This window comes from Tachyglossus aculeatus, chromosome 11 (assembly GCF_015852505.1).
Source record: "Tachyglossus aculeatus isolate mTacAcu1 chromosome 11, mTacAcu1.pri, whole genome shotgun sequence".
In the NCBI taxonomy this organism is placed as follows: Eukaryota; Metazoa; Chordata; class Mammalia; order Monotremata; family Tachyglossidae; genus Tachyglossus; species Tachyglossus aculeatus.
In genome coordinates, this window is record NC_052076.1 from 62,733,824 (window position 1) to 62,759,422 (window position 25,599).

Below are 25,599 nucleotides of genomic sequence, written 5' to 3' on the forward strand. Positions count from 1 at the left end.
GTCTGATGAGGTGGCATCTTGTAGAGAAGATGCCAACTGAAAATAGAACTACATTGTCTTCTTGACATCACTGGATTCCCTTTGGGATAAAAATAGTGTAGATGCAGTGTTCTTTCTTTGGGCCTCAATGGGCCATATGTCTAGTGAAAATTGTGCACTATGAGTCCCAGTGATACAACAGATGGAAGACAGAGACACAAACCTAGGCCTATAGATCTCCCTGACTTCCTCGGCAAATGTGAATTTTATGGTAACTTCTAGGAAGAAGAGACCACTGTGCTTTCATAGATGTTATTACAAGGCATGGAAAATGCAACAAGTTGCACTGCAGATTTCCGCGTGAGTGGCATAAATATTACTCCCTAAATGTCCTGTTGAGGATTCCAGCAGATAGCAGGGCTTCATGGGAGGCGGGGAGTTGGAAAATGAATTAACATAATGACTCAACACTGCACTAATGGTTAACAGCGTTTTTATTAGCAATACCAAGATAAGTTATTGAAGCATTTTTTAGTATTGTTTTACATTCCATTCATAGGTGACCTAACTTGAAACTCCACATACAGCACATTTAAAGATATAGTTTGACACGTATTCAGAAAAGCTACAATTATAACTTACATGCCTTCATTACCAGGAAAACCTTAATATATTTTCTAATTACTTCAACAATATTCTATTCCAAAGCACACGATAACCCAGTACAAGTTTACACATTTCGCTTCAATCACCGGTTTTTTTTTTTTTTAATTGTGGATGTCAGAGTGCTCTTCATTGAATTTTACTGTCATCTCCTCCTGGTTAATATTAGGACCTGACACAATATTAAACTAGCAATATTACTGCTTAAAGAAGAAGAAAGATAATGACTGCACTTTTGGTATTCTTCTAGAGTGTTACAGCATACAGGACAATTAGACACTCAAGCAGCAACACCAAAGAGAACATCTGATGGCTGGGCATGAATATTCTGGCAACACACACACGCGTGCACACGCGCACCCACACACACATACACACATACACAGACACACACACACACACACACACACTCACACAACTCGGGGTGGCTGTATGTGTGCCTGAACTGTGAAGTACTCGGGCATGTGTGTCCAAAGTGAAGTTGTTCCTGGGTGGCGGGAGGCGGACACTGCTGATGGAGCTTCTCTTCCACAGGCCTTCGTAACTCTGGACCTACCATCGTTCGAGGGAATTTTCCTCACATTGAGTCACTAAGCCTCCACAGTACATGACTAATAGAAGAACATATGGGCCAGTATTTTTAGCCTTCCGTGAATATTTGTGATGTGCCATAGGTTTGTGTGCCTTGTGTATACACATACCTGTGCCAATAGTAATTATTTATTAAACACACATATGTGTATACATTCTTCTCTTGGCTTTACATAATTAACAAGCTTCAGGTAATCATCGAAGAACATGAGAGGACAATGGCAATTCCAGATATAGTGTTTACAACAGGGGTCACTTACCTGCAAGAAAATGTTCAGATTCATTAAACAATCTAAAAATCATTTGGCTACACACATTTGAAAGCTAGGGTAATACCACAATCACTAACAAATCGTTCAAAGTAAGAATTATGACAAAGCATTATTTATAAATTTAGCCCTTCAATTCCTGGCTAAAGCGAGAATGGGTAAATTATTAGAGCAGATTGGTAATTAGATCTAGAGATACTGTATATCAGATCCAAGTAATAGCTGATGATTACTGTTTAGCTGAAACCTGGGCATTATAAATAGTGTAAAAATATGCATCCTTCAGCAGCTAAGACTCAGCAAAGATTGGGAGAGCTTTCAATTCAAATCGTCCCTCTAGAGGCATAAAGACTAAAAACAGGCAGAAATACAAGATATTAAAAGGGATGGACATCTTTTGCTCTGAAGCACTTGTGGAAAATGTTCTATCACAATCAAGAAACCAGAGCTGGCCCTGCCTTCAGACGCCAAATTCACACGGGGAGATGTCTGCTTGCAAAATACCTGCCTTTTTCTTTTCTCCCACATCACCCAGGAGAAGACATTGAGGGAAAAAAAAATGGGCCCAGCCCCAGATCTAAGTCTCATTGTTCCCCTCCCATCCCTAAGCTATTGCAGTAGACCAAGAAGGGGTGGAAACCAATGATAAGATGGATACAGTCACCAAATTTAAAGCTCCCCAGACTTTACTTCATATTAGGAGGCACCGTCGATTCAGACAGTAGCCTTTCAAGTCAAAAATGTGCAGCAAAAAGGAAAGGAGCATAAACAAGGCTAAATGTCACCGGTGTTTACAGACTTACAGACACCATCCATTTGTTTGTAATTTAATGACTAGTGAACCATTTGGCAAATACAATGCTATTCACACAACAGTCCTGCTATCCTGCAGCACAAACGACATCAGATCAGTGGCATTCCCTTTTAATTAAAAAAAAAAGAAAGGTAGGAAAAGAAGGATGCCATAAGAGTTTGGTTGGATATTTTCACACAAATAATGCCGCCTCTCCCTCAAATGAAATTCACCCCTACTGAAACTCCTGAATGGAAATAGTGCTCCATTCTGAGACCTTCCACAACGAATCAAGGGGGAAAAAAATCCTTATTGATCCTTGTGACAGATAAAAAGAAACTAATGCTCCGTCTTCGGCTAAGCCAGCAGATTATAAAGGGCAGTTTTTGCTTTACCTTTATAACAACTCAGACTCATTTGCATTACAAGACTCCCTTAATAACTCCACTGCTGCAGCAATCCCTTGGCAGTACTCTCAACTTGGTATGGTTTCAACCCTCCTTGACCCAATCTCCTGGTGGGCGACAGCCCACTTCCCTGAATATTGCAATGGTCATTCTGGCCTGGCAGCTTCCTCTTTTCTGACTGAAATCAGTGATGGATCTCAAGCTACAGGTGCACATCAGTGGAAATCTAGTATAAAACTGTGAACTACACTATAAGCTATTGGTTGCTCGCTACCGGTGGGCAGGGGATGTGTCTATCAACTCTGTTATATTGCTCTCTTCTAATCTCTTACTGCAGTGCTCTGCACACAGTAAGCGCTAAATAAATACCACTGATTGATTGATTATATATTTGACCATAGAACACGTGGGAGAGAGCAGTCCAGTTGATTTGAAGCACTTATGTAAACATTTAGAAATTAGACATTATAAATTATTAGTTTTATATTAATGTCTGTCTCCCCCTCTAGATTGTAAGCTCGTTATGGGCAGGGAACATCTCTACCAACTCTGTTGTATTGTACTCTCCCAGGCACTTAGTACAGTGCTCTGCAGGCAGTAAGCACTTGATAAATATCATTAATGATGATGATGATGATGATGAAGTTATCAGCCACAGTAAGTCAGTGCCTCTCAAAAGCCTACCATAACGCAAGGGGAGGTGTCATTGATTTAAAATTAACATCCTCTGTCTTTGCTATGGTTTATGTTATAACACTGGAGATTACAAACCCCTATTTTGAATTGGTCTTATCCCTGGTTTCTTCCAGCCTGTATCAATTTCCTACCTCGTCAATTTGCTATGTTGGAAATGCCCTCTTTAACTGCAACATTTTTTAACACAAGTCCGTTGGTACTGACTGCCAAAAAGAACATCAACCATAAACTATCAGCAAAAAACTGCAGCTTCCCCAAGATCCCTTTGTAGAAAATATTGGACGTGGCCGCAAAAATTCAGACACACCAAATGGCACTAATATATTCTTAATGTGAGAATGTTCTTCCAACTCTTCAAAAACTCTAAGAGCATCCATGATATAAACTAGTACTATGGAACGCCATGTTCTCTCTGTTCTATGATATGTATTCAGTAACTATCATGCTATATCACACTGGCTTTCAACTGGTAAAGTAAAGCTTGAAGATGACAAACATCCATGAGTTTTGTTGCAAGAAATAAAGGGCAAAATATAAATATGCTGAGCTGCCTAGCTTGTCTGCCTAGTCTCTATCAACCCCAGTTCCTTTCAGTCAGCTCTGAACCTAAAATCTACTGAAGCCACAAAATTACCCAAGCTTAGGGAAGGTGAAAGATCCAGGATGAAAACGCAACTGTGCTAAGCACCTACCCAGAAGAAAATTCAGAGAATTTTCAGAGAGAAGGAGAGAAAATTCAGGGCTAAATGGGAAAAGAAGATTATCTAATGTCTCCTAAAAGGCCAATTTTCCAAAAGTGGAAGACCATGGATGACTGAAAATTGTATATATCATCCACACATGCCCCAAATTCCCCAGTTGTTAGTCATACAAGCCTTTTGATCATGCAAATCAAAACTTGTTCATTTGCATGCACAAAGTCCCATGTTGCTGCTGGTCTGGAAATGTAACAAAGCACTTTAGTACCGGAGAAATGTACACCCTGACTTACAAGATTGTCTTCCAGTTATCACCGCTTTTTTGGCAGGTCACTGACCAAACTTTGTAAAGAACTCATCTATTTACAATTTCAAGTGCAAGTTCACTAGGAACGAAAATATGTACCCTCCAAGTTAGCAAAAGGTTATTTTATGCCACTATGAAATCTGTCCCTACATATCTTGGGTAACTCCAATCAGTAGTTAACACAATACTATAATAATGTTTTGGGTGGAAGGTTCATTTGAAAATCTACATTTCAACTCTTCTAAGTTAGAGTTTGTCACAAATATAAGGAAAATCTTTCTCAATCCCCACTAAAAAATGAGGAAGACATTTTCCTCCTCTTTCCTGCCCTCGTCTCATCTTTGTCAATACAGCAAATAAGAGAAGATTAAAAATGATTTATCAACTACATTTGCAAATGATTACTGGCTCACAGTACCAGGGCCTGAAAGGAATTAGAGTGTACGAACGTAAAAGGGAATAAAAATTGAAAATGCCTCCTCTGGCCCAGGTGCTGGTCTTCTCTTTAGTGTGACTATTGCTCTCAGCTATCGTATAAGTTGTCTCTCTGTCAACAGTGCTTTACGGACGGTAAGCGCTCAATAAATACAATTGAATGAATATCCCATAAAAGCCTGGTGACATTTTGAGGGGATGGATGCTTTGGAACTTATCTGCAAGCATGTGTACTGCCCCACTTTTCCTAGGGATTTTGTTTAGAAAGGCTGATTTGCTCCTTGCAAGTTGAAACCATAAAATTCACCCTGTGGAGTTCCAGAAGCTGGATTTAGCAGCCAGACATAACTCAGGGAGACATGCTTACTTGGTCCTGGGGAAGAACTACAGGGGATAAAAATTGGTTACGAATCTTCTGGTATCAGTTTTATTTTGTCTCGGCATGAATTGGAGGGTACAGAATAGTTTTGCCTTTTGAAAGTATAAGGAGGCTCTCCTGTATGCAGACCAAAAAAGCATCCCAGGCAACCCCACGTGTTGATGTGGGAGCAACCTGTTCATTATGCTACTGATGCCTGCCTGCTTGTTTGGTTGTCTGTCTCCCCCTTCTAGACTGTGAGCTTGTTATTGTGTAGGGATTGTCTCCCTCTGTTGCTGAATTGTACTTTCCAATGCTTAGTACAGTGTTCTGCACACAGTAAGTGCTCAGTAAATACGATTAAATGAATGAATGAATTATCAGGCAGGGAGCAACTATGTCCAGCCTCTCGGGGATCCACAACACAGCGCTTATTTGTGAGGAACTAAAGCACAGCTCCAGAAGTGCGGACAGACAGAGAAAAAGGGCCACATGGGGCTGTCAGACCCAGTGACAGGAGAGGAAAGGAGAACATTCTTATAGGGGCAGAGGCCATTGTTACGGCCCTACCACCTACCACTCTGCTGCAGGATAAACTAAACCCAGGTGAGAAAGCCTCTTCTATGTATTTCCTAATAAAGTAAGATACCACATAAGAAAGGAAGTCAAAGGAGAAAATGACTTTGGGGCTTCTCAAAATGACAGATTTATCTTGGTTCCCCAATCCATTCTGGGAAGGCTGGAGTGGGAGCCAAGAGGAAAGGGAGTGGCCACGATGAGAAGAATAAGCAAGTCCTGGGTTTCCACCATGAAGTTTGTTGGCCACGCTCTCCTTCAATACGTGACAGGGTAAAGGGGGTGGGAGGCCAGGGGAGTAGAAAGGGGAGGAACTGCACATAGCAGAGATGTGCTATCATAATGGCCAAAGGCTTGATTAAAACCCTTTTAGCTCATCCCCGCTAGAAATGTCAGCTGTGAATCGTGAGCTGCTATTTTTGGACTGGAGAAGGGAGAACTCGCACTACACTTTTAGTGGAAATAGCATACGAAATAGAACAGACTCTGTAATGTCACTGCTCTGTTCTCCTCCAAGCCCCCATGCCTCAAGTAAAATAGGATACAACTGGGCAGGCCTCATCAAAGAAAGCCTGTCTTCCTGCTGTATTGATGGCAAGATGGAAAAATTAATAGGGGTAATGTGAGCTCATTTCAATAATAATGAGCTCACGAACATGCTAGTTTTTGATCTTTCCCAATGTGTGGATTCCAGACCACAACTATGAAGGTATTTGAAAGAAATGAAAATAGACTTTTAAAAAAAAATTTGTTTAAAAAACTTTATTTTTCATTACAGCACTTACAGTGGAGCACCCCCAAATGAAAAAAGAATTTAGGGAAAATCAAATCTAGCTGGTTTTGAAACACTTTTTCTTTCTTGGGTTTTTCTTTTCTCCTTTCAAATTTTTAAAACTTCAAAAGTCAATCGTTTTGGGCTAAAAATATGTGGTTAATGGGGCTTTGTGAATCAGGTGACATTTGGCACTGTCAATAGTTTTTGAACTGTCAGAAATGGATTTTAATGATTTCAGACAATTCAAATATATATATAGATATATTTATATATCTATATATATATATATATATATATATAACTACCAGATTCAGTTCTTAGTGAATTAGTTGGGCAGAGGGGGAAGAAAAGAGAGAGATATATCAATTCCAATTTATGAAGCTATTTTACAGTTTTTTTAAGTCTGCTGGACGCCAAAGGAAGGAACTCCTTATGACCAGCGGTTAACTCTGATTGAGATGTTCCTTTTCAGTTTTTATAGGTGAAGTAAAAAGACAGCTGAAATCCATTTGAAGATTAGAATCACCAGAACTATTGTGAGGGGAAGGGTCATTCTGTTTCACTTGAATACCTTTTGGGTGGACATGAATTTTCAGAGGGAGAGTTATCATCGTAAGCTGATGATGTCATTTCCCCTTTTCATTACCCCCCAACCAAGTGATTTAACTAGGTAAAGATAAAACAACCAAAAAAAAAGGATGTAGGGCAAATTAATGATCTGACAAAGTGAAACACCAGTTTTCACTGGATTAAGTAGTGGTAAATCATAGATAAACTGGATCTGTGAATGTGTGTAAGTGAGAGTGTGTGTGTGTTTTAAGTTACCTGCAGGCATAATCTTAATCAGTCAATTCACAACTCATAGACCTCCAGTTAGAACAGCAAATAGACAGTAATCTAACCACTGGCAATAAACAAAGATCTCTATAGATTGGTTCTCCCAAAACGAATCACAAAATTGTAAAAATCTATCTCCTTAATTATAGAGAGACCCATTCATTCACTTTGCATTTGGCTTCTGGTTAGTGTCATGGGAGTTTAGTATCTACTAAATCAATATAAAGAAAAGTTGAAGAAAGCAAGGTTGGCTTAAGCACAGCATTAAGAATTTCTCTAGGATTCTTCCATGTAAGTTGAAAATACTGAAAAGTTTGCAAGTTACCATGTCATTTTTTTAAAAAAGCTTTTTTCTCCAAATATGAGTTAAAACAGATGAATTAAGCACTGTAGTATTCCCATTTTCATGCCTCTAGCACAGGTGCTATAGACTATGACACCAATCGGAAAACAGCATGAGTTTAAAAATGCTTTTTTTCCATAATGGCCTGATTGGATTGTCTAAATTGAACTGTACGCTCTTGACTTGGAAATCCAAATTTGCTCACAAGCATATTACCCGATTGAAAGCGTGAATCTGTGCTGCTCTTTTTGGAAATGGACTAAAGAAATAGGATTCTAAAACTTACCACACAAGTCTGGCCTCTTGATACATCCACTACTTGCTGTGCTACTTGCGAGTCCGTTAAAGGCTGCTAAGCCGTCAGAGCTGTAGGCCCTAAGGACTGATAACATGTTCATCTGCTTCTCCAGGACCTGAGGACCCTGAATTTGTTCTGGCTTCATCGCACCTGGTGAAGTTTCATGGGAAGAAAGGAGACTTGGGCTGTGCCACTGCTTCTCTGATGTCTGCGACAAAGGTAAGGCAAGTCCTTGCGTAGGATGGGAGGGGACTGGGTTGAGGGTACCGTCTCCTCCGTCACTGCTGTCTTTATTGAGACCAGCCAATGGTTTATTCATCATTTCAGGTTCTGTTTCAATATCCTCCTCTTCATTGTTTTCTTCCTTGGAAGACTCCATGTCTTCAGACGAGGCAATGTCAGACAGGTCGTCAATAGTGGTTTTATTTACAGATTCATGGAGGAGGATGGCAGAGTCATCTTCAGGCTGGGCTTTCCCTTCAGGACCACTGTTGGCACAGGTATTGGAGGGTCTTGGGCCAACGATGCCTGGGTAAACCCCAAATTGCTTGTAGAAGTCGGAGTTAAAATTACAAAAAGTGGGCTCCAGGTGACCAGGCCAAGCAGTGCTCTTTTGTTCTGCCAGAGGATCCTTGCTCTGTCCTTTGGTCATTTTCTCAGAAGTGGAGTCCAGTTGGCTAATCATATTAGAGACTCCCACCTCCTTGCTGGATTGTATGGATGAAGAGAGCAGGCCAACTTTCAGTGCCTCTCTGGAAAGGTCTTTGCCATTTCCCAAAGCTCCCAAGGTGTTATCCTTGCGTTTAGCTTTGCCCAAGTGATTGGCCTGGAGGTGAAGAGCCATTAGTTCCATAGAGGAAGTTGTGAAGGAACAAAACAAGCAACCGTGCCATGCGATATTGTCTTGGACCGTCACTGACGAGCCCGGAAGAGAAGCAGCGTCGGGCCTCACAGACAAATCCAGGGGTTCATACTGAGACTTCTCTGTTTTCCTCTGGGAGGACCTGCTACTGCTTTTCTCTTCGCTGCCATCTGATCCATGGCCTTTCATGGAAAGAGGATCAGACGGGCCCTTGTCCTTCATTTCCTTCTCTTTCTTCAAAGAGCTCAGCACGAAACTGTCCATGAAGGCTTGCAGAGACCCTTGGAAGTTCACCCCGTTGCCGACCATACTCTGATACGCTCTTCCGAGTTCAGAGAAGTGTGTCCCTTTGGAAGGCAGGTCAGAGCCCTTCATGTTGTCTGAAGACGTCTCCGAAGACATGCCTGCAGTTTGTCCGGCGTGATCTCCAGAGGGAAGCATGCTGGCCGCCCACTGCTGAGAGACGGAGGCCCCTCGGAAATCGATCCCCGGAAGGCCCTTAAAGGCTCCCCTCAGAATGTCCGGCCTGATGAACAGAGATGCCTTGCTGGACGCCTCGTCTTTGTGGTCTTGGTGGGGGGGCTGCCCGGAATGGGGGCCTGCACCATTCTGCCGTTCCCTATGATGCCGCTCCAAATGGTACTTTAGGGATGCAGATTGAGTACCAGCATAATCACAGTGGGGGCATTTGTACGGTTTCTCACCTGCAGATTTTGATACAAAAGACAAAAAGGAAAAAAAAAGGGAGAGAGTTGAATGCATTTTGGTGTGCTGAATGGGGCTGGAAGGATCAACATTTGTTCTTGGAAACAAAGCAACTGAAACTAATAATTAGTTTTCGAACAACCGTTTTTTAATAGAAGAATAATTCGTAGTCTTGGGCTTTTTTAATGATTTTATACCATTTGGGACTATTCAGGAATGACATACTATCTACACACAATTAGCTATCTTTTTCTTTATCTAACATGTGAAAACTGCTGTAGATTTAAAAGCTATGATTATGAAAATTAAGCATAATAATTTCAACCACAGTAATCATTAAAAGTACAAGTTTAAAAAGACAAAGTATGTAACAAATGGATGGTTACAATATTTTGTGTATACAATAGCTCCAAAATTTGTTTAAATTATACACATGGAAACCATTTTTAAACCTAAAAATTTTATGGCACTGTTACGCAAGACTGAAATGAATGATTTAAGTCTTGCTCTGCAGTAAATCATGGATATAATTAGCAAATGGCATACTGCACAAGTAATTTATCATTATTTGGAGGGCACCATTCCAGAAGGATTCAAAGATCTGCAGACCTACTGCATTGTTTCTAAATAAAGAACTATAAATACAGATTCTATAAAATATTAATACCATTACAGTGCATTATGATCGTGGTATGTAAAGACATATAGTTAAGATTAAAAGTAGTCAATAAAATTTAAAAGAAAATGAGTAATAAAAAGGTACCAACCATAGTTAGTTTCTGTATTTGAAATTAACATTATCTAGTGATCTTTGCCATGCTTTAAATTTGTACTAATAGCATTCCTAATGCTCTTGTAGTAAAATGTGTAATTTACCTATAAGTGCTTTCCAGAGAATAAAAATTGCTTTAAATAGTATTTTAAAACATATAAGATAATTTCCATGAATTAAATATTTATTTAAATTCAAGAGCAAATTTCCATTGTTCTTTCCCTAATAGAAGATATTAACATATATGCTACAACACACAACTTATGTATGGCTGTATTACATGTCAAACGGGAAAATGAACAGAAATAGAAAAGTGCAGAGTACATGTAAGCCATCAAGTGTCTTTTATAGACTTCCTTGAGGAAATACCCACTGAAAGGAGAGGTCTGTGACAACATGTGTAATAGTGTGCTGTCAATATCAGCAATTATTTCAGGGAGGAAGCTCAACAACAGGAAGAAACAGTTATTGTTGAGTTTTTTTTCTCCTCTGTTCTGCTTCCCTGAGTGCTCTGTAAAGAAACAAAGTACCATTTGCAGAATAGTGTCCTGAAAAATCACACCCACCATAATGACAATTGAACCATTTTAGGCTACTAACTTCCCCTGTTACTGGGTGACTCGCTGCTGAACAATCATCCAAACGGCTGACGGGCATTTTAACTAGAGAGGGTTTGGGGTTATTTTGCAGGGTTTGTTTTTTTGGTTTCTTTTACTAACAGAACAGTTTTTGACCCTCATTTGGGAGACATGAAATATACCCGTTCATGGAAACCACTGATCGAGCAAACATATTTCAGTGTTTCTGGAATGTCTTTGAGCAAGGGACTCCAGGTACAATGGCTGAACTTTGACACCATCCTATTTTAAGCACATGGAATTTCAGAATATTACAATGCCAGTGTCCATACAAGCACTTTGCTTTCATACCCACCTATCATGGGGTCAAAATTTAGGGGAAAGATTTAAGATTCATTTCAGGTAAAAGCCGTGTTTGAAAAATATCAACAGTTCCCATCACCATTCCTTCATCCTCCTGAGGGGCAAGCTCCACTCTTCCTTCCAAAGGATCATACCATTAAAAAACTCATTTAAAATGCCAACTGCTAGGGATGCAAGGGTTGTTCTATCTAAATTCACTGAGGACCCTCAAGCTCAATCAATATAGCCAATAGTGCCTGCACCATACCTCAACACCTCAACATCATCCCATTAATGGTTTTACAGAGTATGTTGTGCAAACCTGAGAGAGGAGGACTTTATAAAGTAAAAGAGATGAGCTCAAGGTGGCTTTTAAGAATGAATCATTTTAATACCTATCCTGACCAACTCGATGCATTTCATCTGTAAAGCCCATCAACCTGACTTCTTTCACTTAGCATTTATTGAGTTTAGCAATGTGCCGTGTACTAACGAGCAGAGGTAAAAGGAGGTAAGGGATACAGGTACCGGAGGGACCAGATTGCATTTCAGAAATGCATATGGAAACATTTAAACGTGTCTGGCAGCGTGCTTGCTGGAGAAAGTGTGATATGCCATTATAAATGTACGTTGGAACGCATGTTTTGTTCTATGGTGGGAACAGACATCTCCTTACATGCAACAAGGCACTTTTCAAGAGCTGGATTATGCTGACAGTGCTCTTACTATATCAAAGGCACCTAGAATTGCAGGCACTTGAAATAATGCTTGCTAAAAATATTGAGGAGCTTGATTTTGCCTCTCTTCCTTTTTCAAATCCTTTATTTAACATTGAAAAGCCAGCACTATCATGCAGGCAGGGAATGTGTCAACTATGATATATTGTACTCTTCCAAGTGCTTAGCATAGTGCTGTGCACACAGTAAGCACTCAATAAATATGATGGACTTATGCCTTCTTTTGGCCACAGAAAGGAATTTTTCCATCTGGAAATCAACCACAATGCTCTCTCCAGATCAGGGTCAGTGTTTCCTTTCCTAAAGTGCACTATTCCTTGCTGACCTGGGGAAGAGGAAATCCAAGCATCAACCTGGGTAACAAGACCAAATTCAGACCTATGACCATGCTGAGGCAGGAAAAAATTTGTTACCACTCCACATTTTGTATGCAGTGATAATAATATTAATAACAGTATTTGTTAAGTGCTTACTAAGTGTCAAGCACTGTACAAAGCAGTGGGATAGACACACAGTGATATCGGATGCTGTCTGTGTCCTGTATATGGCTCAGTCTAAGTAGGAGGGAAAACAGGTATTTTATCTCCATTTACAGATGAGTGAATTGAGGCTCAGAGAAGTGACTTGCCCAAGGTGACAGAGCCAGCAGGTGACAAAGGCTGAATTTGAATCCAGGCCCTTTGATACCCGGACCTGTGCTATCTTCCATTAGGTTATGCAACATCACAGAATGGTGTCATACCACAGTCTGTTTGAACCTCAAATCCGGAGCTTTTCTCCAAAGGGGTCTCTGACTTTCCCTTGCTCCATTTCCCCAACGCCATTGTTTTCTAATCCTGGTCTACAAGGAGGGAGTTTGGCTACCCCCTGGAGAGTTATGATTGAGGTGGTTACCTATGTTTACCATCTGAATTCAGCTCTGCTGGATTGCTTTGATTAGATCCCTGAGCTATTTTTTTTATCAGTAACATCCCAGCTAATTCAAAGCTTCTCTTTCCCCAAAGAGAGACCAAGGTGAGAGTGTGGTTTTGCACAAGTTATCTTCCATGTTAAGCTGGTTTGGGTGGAGATATCCATTTACAAAATGTCACCCAAAAACCTTAAAGCCTATAAAGGTCTCATCTAAATGACATTCCAATTTGTCTCCCACTGTCCAAATAATAAGCACAGTAATAATTTGTTTCAATTTGTTTGAAATTTGCTTCATAACTTAAAACACTGAAAATATGATGCTTGGATCAAGTGCTAGCTGGAGTGATCTGCAATTGAGTTGTGCCCTGCCTAAGAAACTGATTTTTATGTTTGCTTCCAACCCATCCAATTGCAATGACTCTTCTCAGAACTTTAAGACTTTTCACCAAAGCTAGTCTATGTGTGGCTAACAATCTCAAAATTGTTAAACCAAGGCCTGAAATGGGCCAAAGTTCAAAGGCTCTGAAGTCTTCATGTTCACCCAGGTAACTATTATCAAAATTATTCCGTCAACATCAGTACCCTGTTTAGTCCACAAAAATTGCTATTTTATTTGCCAGGGATTTCCCAAGCTTCCCCAGATTCTAAGAACATTTCTTCAAGAACAAAAACAAAGTCACGTAGCTGCTGCTCTTCAACTCACCTCCTTCTCACCACTATGTTTCACTTTTGCCTTTCTCCTCACCTCACCATCAGGACCTGGACCCGAATGGTGAACCCTCTGTACCTTTGGAATATTTGTTGTCAGTGTCTGGGGAGGCCATCAACTAAAGGAGAGAACCTGGGAGGGCATAGGGAAGAGGGAGAAGGCATAGGGACGTAGCTCTCCAACTCAAAGAGAAAAATATCAGATTGTACTTTTAGAAACAACTTCTGGGGCTGCAAATATTTTCTTCTTTGGGCTATTTTTATCATAAGAACATCACACCCTCAACAGTGTCATCACTGATTCAGACCAATGGCCTCTCCCGTTCAGTATGCTGTCTTCAATAGTAGCACAGGTTGCTTAAAGGAACCATGTGATGGTAACAATACTAGTAAGTTATATTTTTTAAGCACTTACTATGTGTCAAATACTGTACTCAGGCCTGAGTTAGATACAAGATAAAAAGGTTGGACATATTACTCATGCCACATGGGGTTCACAGTCTAAGATAGATAGAAAATACTTTCCTTGACATCCACCCTAAAATTTAGGGCTATCCAAACAGTATTACTAGCTTCTCACTATCTACCTCTAATCTACCTTCTAGTAGCCTAGTATGTAAATCTTCCCTATTAATACATCCAAGCTCCACTTAGCATCACTGATTTTTTTAAATTATACGACTTCCTGTGGTATTCTACATATTTTCCATCAACTGTGTGAAAAAGTATTTCTTTTATTTATTTGGAACCCACCAACTTCATGTGCTTCATTGGGTGTTCTTTGCCCTTTTGTGGCATTTCGTAGTCAGCAATACCATATTCACCAAGGCCATACTCCTCATGATTTGTAAACTCCAATCCAGTGTCTCTTAGTCTTTATCTTTCAAGACTGAAGAATGTTAATCTTTTTAGTTTGTCATCACATGTAAACTGCTACATTCCCTCTATTAATAATTTATCCTTCCTAAGGGATTTTCCTCATTCATTCCTTCCAGTGGCTTCTGGTTGACTTAGTTAAATCTTTTTCAGTTGGATTGTTTCTAGATGTGGAAAAAAAGGCAAAGTGACTAAGAAAGAACATGATTCAATATAATGGTATTTGTTAAGCACTTATTATGTGCAAAGCACTGTTCTAAGAGCTGGGGCAATACAAGGTGATTAGGTTGTCCCACGTGGGCCTCACAGGCTTAACCCCCATTTTACAGATGAGGGAACTGAGGCACAGAGAAGTGAAGTGACTTGTCCAAAGTCACACAGCTGATGAGTGGCATAGGCAGGATTAGAACCCATGACCTCTGATTCCCAAGCCTGGGCTCTTGCCACTGAGCCAAGCTGCCTACAGTCGGTATTATGTGGGAGAAAGTCATTTTACTAGAGAGAATCTGTTTGTAAACTTTTTCTATTAGGACATGACAAAAAATAAAATTGAAGACAGAATGCCAATTCATTCTACTAAAATAGTTTTCTGTTCCTTTTAGAAAAGAAGCTTATTTAAAGCAAAAAGGAACTCATGCAAAACCCCACTGAACACAGTCTAACAAAATTATTGAATTACTTTCATTCCTAGTCTTATTCAGTCAAAACATATATATTCTTCACTGAAATACTGTTGATATCTTATATAATCTTTTACAGCAGAAATGCATTCTACCCATTTTCACATGGAAATGTTTGTTATCATTCTGCTCACTTGCTTCACACTTTTTACCCCAAAGGAAATATGATATATTTGACATAATTACTTGGGGGCTACCTGTCCATAGAGTTGACATAATGATAGTCTGAAAATACCAAGTGGACTTTATTTTCTTTTTTCCCCCAATTTTTTCTTAAATGGAAAAATCTACTCCTTAAACCAAGGTTCGTAATGTGTTTAATATTTCTAAACTTGTCTTAATTTTTTCACTGTCATTAAAGAACAGCCAAGTGTTTTTTTGGTTTTCCATTGTATAATTGAAAATTTTCATTTACTCACACCCCAGATCTGATATTTATTTAGTCTTTCTACATGTCTTTACTTAGTTAATACCAGGAGAGATAAATATGGTTGTTCCTTTGCAGTGAAGCTTCAGTACATTAATATAAATTGTACACTAATTCCCCCAAAGCATATATATGTTGTAAACCTGAAGACTTTTTACACAGCTGCTTATTGCTAAACAGTGCCTTGTCCAGAAGGGGACAATCTGTGTCTCTAATTGCTGTCACTGAAGCCGAGATTCATTATGTGACTTTCCCATTAAAATGTGAGCATTAATTTGTATAATGAAATATCACCCACTGCAGTGTTCATTAGCCATGCCCTACTGTATACTGCACATTGTTAGCTACCTAGAAACTGTAGTTAATTTCACTAATGGATATTTCCCTACTTAGTGTTTGCTAGGAAATTTATACTGTAACATTACCTCTTAAACTTTTAAGGAAATTTAAATTCAATCAATTATTTTCAACAAAAATTTGGGATGTCATTAAGCTAGGAAGAGCAAGATGTACAGTATTGAGAAAGGGGAAGATAGAAAAATAAAATGAGCTTTTAGTTCCTCTCAGAAAAATCAAATGTGAGGGAAGTTTAGTTTGTAAAAAACAATTTCCTGTTGAGCCCGTTTCTTTTTTTTTTTAAACAGGTGTCTGTTCCCACTCGAAGGACAGTAACACAGGCTCTCTTTTTTGAAAGCGAAATGTGAATTGCACATTTTCACCTGCCTATATATTAATTTATTCAGTAGGTTTTTCCAAAATCTAAAGCTGCACAGTAACATTACCCTGAGGAGGAAATAATAAAAGCATCAAGGATAAAATACGTATACCACAGAGCATAGGACAGCTGGAGTAGTTCCTCCAAACTTTAATTTCCACATACATTTATGTACAAGTTAGTGTATGTTGTGCTCTTTGAAGATGAAAGGCTTCCTCTACAGCAGGACTAAGGCATTTATCATTATCGTGATAGCCATCACATACTTTTAACCAAAATGTTTAAGGCTCATTTCAAATCTTGTAACATTCATAGCAATGCCAGGTTACCTAGCTGAGTCACCAAGCTCTCTTTTTTGGAGAAACTGAGACACCAGATGACTACTGGTTCTGATCTTCACAAACGAATGGCATGGAAATGCAATCCAGGGTTCTGTTCACCAGACTGCTCTTCTCATTGAAAGCATGTTGATGCTTAACATCACTGGGGAATAGTCTTTCTTAGCTCCTTCACCTTTACTACTTCTATAGCTACTTCTAGTAAAGTGTTTCCTTGCACACTGACCTATGATATTTTCCTGGACGCCTGGGATAACATCAACTGGAACAATTACTGATTTTGCTAGTTTTTTTCCACTCCAACATTGAAGGTGGGGAAAATAAGTGAGGGAAGTCTTGACATCTGAAGGCCAGACACACAAATGTATTTGTATCCTTCACTGAAACCTCTTAACGCTACATGTGCATTCACACACATACAACCAATGATTTTGCCTATGTATAGATGTACATCCCTATCAACAAAGATTACCATAAGCATGAGGAAAATAACCCTAACATCAATGCATGATATATGAGCTCATATTTCTATATTTATAACTGTACACAAATAGTCACTTTATTCTTTTCACTTCAGCATTTCCCTATGTACTTGAACTTAGACTTCTGGAATGTTGGAGAATCAAGTTCAAAAGATGATATTCTAGGGCTTGATTTATTCAGTTTACATACCGACGGATCTACTGCTACAACAGGGTAGGACTGTAATACAACCTACCCTCTTTCCAGACATTTTTCATTAATTTAAGAGGTTTCTGAATGCAATCTTTGGGATTGAGGTATGTGGAACACTGAACACAACACATGGTAACCACATTAATAAACATATTCACATAATTTCATAATTTGAAAAAATAATGAGTTTTTTTAGTCAATGAACTTTAATGCCTAGAATTTGCTGCTGGTAAGATATGTCTATTATATATTTTAGCATCAATTTTCCTTGGGAAAATAACCCCTTTTCCCCCAACCCTGACACAAAAGATGTCTTGAAGGAGACATCCAAGGATATGCACCACAATGTGATGGTTGTTAATCCAAATACAAATGAGGCAGTAGTCTCTCCGATTATTTTAGTCCCTTTTCAGAAGTCCATTGTGGAATGCGAGAGGTATATTTACTCTTTCTAGAGTTTGGAATGAAAAAGGCTCATCCTGAAATAATTAATGCAACTCTCTTTGTACCAGGGACTAACAGGCACTGAGGATAACAGATAGTACTAATTTTGAGAGCAGTTACTCTCTCTAGTGCCAGTAAACTTTCTAGGAGTTCTTTATGAATAATAATAATCATAATAAAATAATGATAGTGTTGGTTATGCACTTGCTATGTGCTAAGTACAGTGCTAAGTGCTGGGGTAGATACAATGCAATCAGTTCAGATAGTCTCTGCCCCATATGGAGCTCACAGTCTACAAATACCATAATTAAAAGGGAAAAATGCCAGAAACTAAGGCCCCAAGAAGTTATGTGAGTTTATAACTCAGGTCTCTGGACACACAAGACTGTAATCTTTCCCCTAGTCCACTTTGTCAATCTTGTATGGACTGTCCTTGGAATTTGGGATTTTTTGGAGTTATAATGTAACACCATGAAGAACTGGGTTCTAATGCTGGCTCTGCCATTTGCCCTTCTGTTTGATCTTGGCCAAGTCATTTAACTTTTCTGTGCCTCAGTTTCTTCATCTGTAAAATGAAGATTTAATACCTGTTTACCCCTTCTACTTAGACTGTGAGCCCCAAGAGGGACAGGGATCTGACTTGATCATCTTGTGTCTACCCCAGGACTTAGGACAATGTTTGGCACATAATGATAATAATAATAATAATAATAATAATAATAATATCATTTGATAAGTGCTTACTATGTGCAAAGCACTGTTCTAAGCACTGGGCACTGTTCTAATAAATTGCATTACAAATACCACAATTGTTCATATGTGAAACTGGTCAGTTATAGAGTGGTTTCTACAAGGGTCTACTACTACTGATTTAAATTATTGAATGATTATGTTTGTACAGCATTCTGCACATAGTAAGAACTCAGTAAATACCACTGACTGATTGAGTGAGTGTCTTGATACCAATATTATTGAAATAAAATCTCATACTAGAATCCGAGGATATTTTCCTTGCAGAAACACGGGAGAACACGGAGGCATTTAGCACTCAGAATCTGCTTGATAAATAGTTAAAAACCAAGGGAGAGGTATCAGAGAGTTACTAACCAGTGCAGGAAAGGAGATGTGGAGGCAGGAGGGTTTTTAGAGATGCCATGTTTCAACAATACTATGGCTATTTACAGCCCCACCACTTTTAATATAGACAGAGAAAAACTAGTGAAAAAATATCTGATCGTCCAACCCCGACGCTCACCAACACAATTGAATCTAGAAATCAGAAGGGCTAGCTTCTGATTGCCAACTTGTTGCCAACTTGTACTTCCCAAGCACTTAGTACAGTGCTATGCACACAGTAAGCGCTCAATAAATACAATTGATTGATTGATTGATTGATAGCTAGGGGCATTCTGGTGTAGAAAAATGCAGTCGTAACTATATACCTTAGGATTCATCTGTGAAGGGGCCTTGTGATCTTCCATGAGGATTCTCACCAAGTATGCCCCATGAACCTGAATCCTACTACAGGATGGAGTATTATTATTATTATTATTATTATTATTATTATCATCATCATTATTATTAAATGGTACTTGTAAAACTTTACTATGAGCCAGGCACTATACTAAGCCACTGGGATAGAGTCAAGATATTCAGGTTTGACACAGTCTCTGTCCCACATGTGGCTCACGGTCTAAGTAGGAGGGAGGAGGATTTATTATTAAAGGCGGGTGATGTCACCAGTGCTTCAGATTGGCTAATGACAGAGGTGGAATAGGATCTAAATAGCTTCCACTCCCTGGCTGCCCTTAGAGCTCCATGCTGCTCTCACTGACCAGCAGTCAGAGAGACCGTTTGTTACCAAAACATCCAAGCTACCTGCGGTTTCCCCAGGTGTTCAACAAATCTGACTTCGGCTAAACGACTTCAGCTCCTCTCTAATAAACAGGTGTTGGGAGAACAAGAGCGGTAATTGAGTTAATGTAGTGGAGAAGAAAGGGAGAGTGGTTTTTATCAGTCAGTGTTGCACGATCAAGACTTCTAATAAAGATGGAGTGTGACAGAAAAATTCAGTGAAGGTAAAGCCTATTATCCCAGCCAATTGAAAATCATTTCTATTTACTAGATATTGGGTTTAAAAATGTGCTCATCTGAATAAACGTACCTAGGGGAAAGCAACTTTTCAAAAGTAAAGATGTCTGTAAAACATATACATTTTAAGTCATCTGCCTAATCCTCCTTCCACATCTATCAGAAGTACAAAAAAATCAAATGAAAAGGAAAATTCAGCATTATACATTTTAATAATTTGAATTCACCTGTTAAACTGTTCAATAAGGGATAATTTAATTTTGACTTTTAATTACTCATGTAATCCACTCTTTTAAATTCTTATAATGAATGTTTATTTCATATAATGTAACACTTTCTGTTCCATTCAAACACACAAGTGTAAGCATTTTCCAACTTCTTTGTTCTTAGGAAAAAAGGAAATTGATCTTTATCTGGTTGTTATTATGCCTTTTAAATGCTGCACACTGCAAATGCTCACACAGATGATATTTTCAGGGATGTTTTCCCATCCATCTCAACCCCCCTCCTAACTTTCTCCATTATTTTCTTGGAATTTTCAGAAAATTTGTTACGCCTTCTAAATGGGCTGCTGAACAGGTCTTGGTGCTATCTTTGTAGTGCAATGGGCTTACCTGCAATACATTCTGCATTACGGCGAATAATGCTTCCCAATCTTTACAATTATAGTAATATTGTCCACTCAACTAGTGGGATTTTCAGAGACACACTGAGGAAGGGAAACCAGGAGCTCTGTCAAGTTTGATTCTAAATGTTATAGAAATGTTTTTTTCAAATAGCTTATAGCAGGTAAACTGTTCCCTGAGTGTAAGATAGGCAAGTTAGAAAATGCATTCACAGAATCTGTCAATAGCCAGCAGATGTGAGTACATTTCCCACTGTACCTTACATAATGGAGAGTACCGGATACACACCTGGCAATGTCTGACCCTCTTTCTACTGTATTTCATCTCTTGCCCTCTCCCAACAAGTCTAGGCATTATAGATCCAAAGACAACTGGGCCTCATGGTTTCTCTAGACTATTTTAGGATATCACAGAAGCTGAGATACCTAGCCAAGGGTTTCTTATTAAATAGAAAGGAAAGTGTGCCTTCCAGAAACCCTAAACAATCAAGGTGCTGTAGGAATGAGGAGCAGATGCAGGCGGAAGAGGAAGAGAAGAGAAAAAAAGGAAAAAGAAAAGATGTGGGAGGAGGAGGAGGGAGAGAAGGAGGAGGAGAAGCAGGAGGAAGGGAAGAAGAGGAGGAAGAGAATTAGGAGAAAGAAAAGGAGGGTCTCTAGATCCCACACAATCATATTATTCCCCTTGCACTCCGTTCTCCTATTCTGTCATGGGCACTGGGTTTCACTTCCTCCCAGGAGCAAGAGGTTTGCCAGAGAGGATGGCCAATACCCCTTCTCTACTAGCATTCCATTTTCTCAACATCCACCTTTGGAGGGAGATAGCTAGATCATCGGAACCCAGAATTGTCCTCACCTCACCATCCCCACCCTACTGGGGGACAGGCCGAAGAGCAGACAGCGTCTGCTCTTAGCACTGGGGATTCCTTCATTCATTCTCCTGTATTTATTGAGTGCTGACTGTGTGCAGACCACTGTACTGAGCAATCGGGAGAGTACAATATAACAATAAACAGACACATGGATTCAATGACAGCCCTTGGGGGTCACTCCTCTCTTCCTTTGGAGATCTCCTTTTCAGCATTCTATTCGACACTTGTTTACCTTTCCTTTCATGAACCTGATTTTCACTGAGGTAAAGTCTGGGAAAACAATAAAATTGCACCATTAGCTCTGGCAACAACTAATCCAAAATGGAACTGCTGAGCCAGGGTGAGTCACTAGTTTTGTATCAGGGAGGCAAAAGAAGACAACCTTACACTTGTGCCACCCCCTGGATGTATCAGTGGAATTTACACTCACCGATTATGAGGCCCTTAGTCTTTAACCACAGAATGAATACTGGGCTCTTGGTATTAAATATCCCTGCAGAGCCATGCATTTATTGATTCTTTAGGAAATATACCACAGTTATTTTTGAAAATGGATGGCATATTTGTCTATCCTCTGAAGCAACTCATATCCAATGGATAAAGTGTCAGAAGGAAAATCAAAGAAAATGGAAGTATCTATAACCCAGATAGATTTCTGCATTGTATAATAGGATAGCATGGTACCGGACTGAAAATGCTACAACCAGTCACGATGGAAGAGAGAGGCTGGGCGGAGATCAGAGGAACAGTCAGGTAGACGAAAGGGTCATGATAAAGCCAACCCAGAAGAAAAAAAATAAAGGGAAAGGCTATAGGGCACTTCAAAACAGGCAGAGGCAGAAGTAAACACCATACCCGACTCTCAGGCTGGAGGAAACTATCATTTCCTTGGTAGAACAGGGGAGTACATGAGGACAGGAACAAACTGAGGATGAGTATCGAGTTAGCACTCGGAGGGAAAAGGTGTCACAGAGGGTATGATGAGTGTCATAAGGGTTCTAGTGTTTCAAAGAAACTTTTGAAGATGGTTATTCGTCAGCTCAATCTGACCTACGTGGGCAAAAATCCATCTCTGCCCCTCAAGGCAGCCTGGGGCGATGAGCAAACCCTCTCCCTCTCCGTTCTCTCTCACCTGTATGTATCCTCAAGTGCACCTTTAAGTGGTGAGATGTTCGGAAGGTTTTCCCACAGTAAGGGCAGTCCTTCATGGCAGAACCTAGACTCCTATCTCTCAGCAGAGCTGGCTGCTGGACTGCCATGGATCTTCCAGCTTCTTCCCCAATGTCTGCAACACAGAAAAAATGTTCTCACATCACTTCAGCACATGTCAGAAGTTGTTCTCACTGAAACTGCTAACACAACATAAAGTTAAACATGTCAATACTACACCTGTCTATTTCATTCTTTAAATCTGACAGAATGCTGACAATTCATGTATTTTCTTGTTATTCTCTTAAATTATTTCATCTTTCCTATCATCATTTTAAGCAGCATATGGTACCTTTATATTGAACTGAATCATACAAGAAAAGAAACAGCTGTGTCAGCAGCTGGTTTGATTTCTTCTTTTGCTTAGCTCCTATTAAATATTTTTTTTTCCAAAAGTTTAAAATGTTGGTGTTTTGTTGAATCTGATTAATTTATAATATGAACTAGCTGTAGAGTTTGCTGTATGATCGAAATCACATTTGCATTAAGTAACGCAATAAATGAAAAAAATGTGCCTCAGCTGGTTCCCAATGGCATGAAGAAATACAGCTATTTTGGGACAGGAAAGAGAATTATCCAAACTGATCATTTGTCCCGGGTAGTGCCTTCTATCCATGCGCCACTGCAATCTCATGAATGGAAGGATGGAAAGTATGGAAATTCTGTTCCACAATTAGACTATGATAAACATATAGTGGCATATTCAGAGTCATGTGCAGAAACTCAGCTGCACCACTCCCATAAACTCACAGAGCTGCAGAGTTCAATCTTTTTTTGCACAGTCTCGAACATTTCCCCCCATAAACTATCAATACAAATGGTTCCTCTTGCCGCTATTTGTTATGTAACCCAAACCATTAGAAAAGGGAATGAAATTTGCATACCGCTTGCCTTTTGCACAGAAATGATGGGACATAATTGTAAAGAATAGTCTTAAAATATAAGGAAACCAGAGGATATATTATACCAATACTCCAGGCCTGACGCCAAACAGCTGAAAAAGGCTGTAACAGCAGAGCAGAGCAGGCATAGAATGTCTGTAGAGGGAAGAGGGTGGGTGAGAGGGAGGGTATGTGTACTGAAAAGTATGTTTTCCTTACTGTTCTAATGCCGCTTGTATTCCTGGTTTCTCTACCTCCCCTGACCCCTTCCCTATCGACCCAGAACTGGATGTCTGGCAGTTTAATTTCCAAAAGTGCAGGGAATGGAATATGTAGGTGTAATTGGCTTGGTACATCACATTGCCTGGGAGCGCTCAACCAAATTCAGATGATCTCCCCCTCTAGACCGAAAACTCACTGTGGGCAGAGAATGGGTCTGTTATGTTGTTATATTGTACTAGCCCAAGCCCTTAGTACAGTGCTCTGCACACAGTTAGTGCTTAATAAATATGATTGACTGACTGATGATGGTCAGGAAGGATATCCCTCTAGACTGTAAGCTCCTTATGGACACAGAACGGGACTGGCAACTGTGTTATACTGTACTCTCCCAAGCACTTAGAACAATGCTCTGCACCTAGTAAGCACTCAGTGAATGACTGGTCGATGTGAGGTTTAGGTTTTGGAGAAGTAATCTATACCTGGAACAGCCTTGTAAACCATTCCTCATCTATTCCCAATAGAAAGTCGGGAAGAATGAAGAATTGGTTTAATCCGTTACTTTCCTGCCACCTGGGAAAGAGTCCTGGTCAGATTTTTCACTTACTCACTGGGGGCCCTATGGCCTTTGAAGACTGCACAGGTTTATGTAGAATGGAGTCTTTAATGGCAACTGGTTTAGATAAAGGAAAATGCATTTGATTCCGATTCTAAGCTTTGTTTTTTTCTTTTCTGTAAAAGTCTTTGGGATCCTCCTTTAGGTGAGGTGCAGGATGTCAGATGTCAAACTTCTTTCCCAACCCCTTTCAACAGTCACACTGTCCAACGTCTCAAAATGCTCTGAGAATAATTCTGAGAACAACCAACTAGAAAATCCAGCAAGTTGCCTAAAAAAATAATCTCAGGTGATCAATTCCTGGTCAGCTTTTCTACCCAGAGTACAACTGCTTTAATTCACACTAATGACTGGAATACCTATTGCAAATTACTGAATCCAGAGGATTAGCAGTTATGGGAATAAATCTGATAAGAAAATCAAGAGTGCAGCCTCAGAAATATTTACTTTATTGCACAATGACTATGATACTTGAAAGGGGCTTGGAATGAAATCTAACACCACAGCTCTGATATGGAACTGGAGGTAATCTGCCAATATGTATTTTGCTGCATCACCCAAGACTGATGGCCAGTGGCTTCAGGGATCTACTGACTTTTGTATAGAACTTTGGAGTCTGCAATTTACCCAACCTAATGAGGGTCAGAGAGGATAATAATAATGATGGTATTTGTTAAGCGCTTACTATGTGCCAAGCACTGTTCTAAGCGCTGGGGTAGATGCAAGATAATCAGGTTGTCCCACGTGGGGCTCACAGTCTTCATCCCCATTGGACAGATGAGGGAACTGAGGCCCAGATAAGTTAAATGACTTGCCCAAGGTCACAAAGCTGACAAGTGGCGGAGCTGGAATTAGAACCCATGACTTCTGACTCCCAAGCCCGGGCTCTTTCCACTAAGCCACGCTGATTCCCAAACGAGGATGGATCCTCATTGCACTGTCTGACCCACCTCTAAGAATGAACATCTGGAAGATTCCCCAACTCTCCTGCCTTTCAAAATACCCTTATTCAGCCTTCTTCTTTCAGGGTTACAAATCTTCTTTTTGTTAAGGGTATTTGGTCAGCTCAAAATAAATATAAACCTGATTAAAATTCCAGGCCAGCCCTCTTGGAAATGCAGTTAAGGAACCTTATGTAGGTTGAGAAGCCAATAACTATCATTTTGAATTGTTAGCAGGATTTAAGGATTCTGTATGTGGGCTTTCAAGGTAGATCTTGGCAAGGTGTTGATCCTCAGAATTGTTTTAATCACCCAGGCCTTCATTTTCCACTGTTTGCATATAGTATTCTAT

At 39.7% G+C, this 25,599-nt stretch overlaps 1 protein-coding gene across 6 annotated transcripts in view; it reads right to left on the reverse strand.

Annotated features, from left to right (window-relative positions):
* Positions 1-465: 465 nt before the first annotated feature.
* The window catches only part of LOC119934279 (zinc finger protein 536-like), a 358,396-nt gene continuing 333,262 nt past the window's right edge, over positions 466-25,599 (reverse strand). For 5 of the 6 annotated variants that reach the window (XM_038753724.1, XM_038753721.1, XM_038753722.1 and 2 more), the window contains exons 6-7: positions 22,514-22,666; positions 6,868-9,591 (exon numbers count right to left, since the gene is read on the reverse strand). In XM_038753724.1, the coding sequence (XP_038609652.1) occupies positions 8,003-9,591; positions 22,514-22,666 (1,742 nt within the window). In that variant the 3' untranslated portion in view covers positions 6,868-8,002. Of the gene's footprint in view, positions 1,494-6,867; positions 9,592-22,513; positions 22,667-25,599 lie in introns of those variants that run through there. The other variant, XM_038753720.1, reaches the window with a different exon arrangement.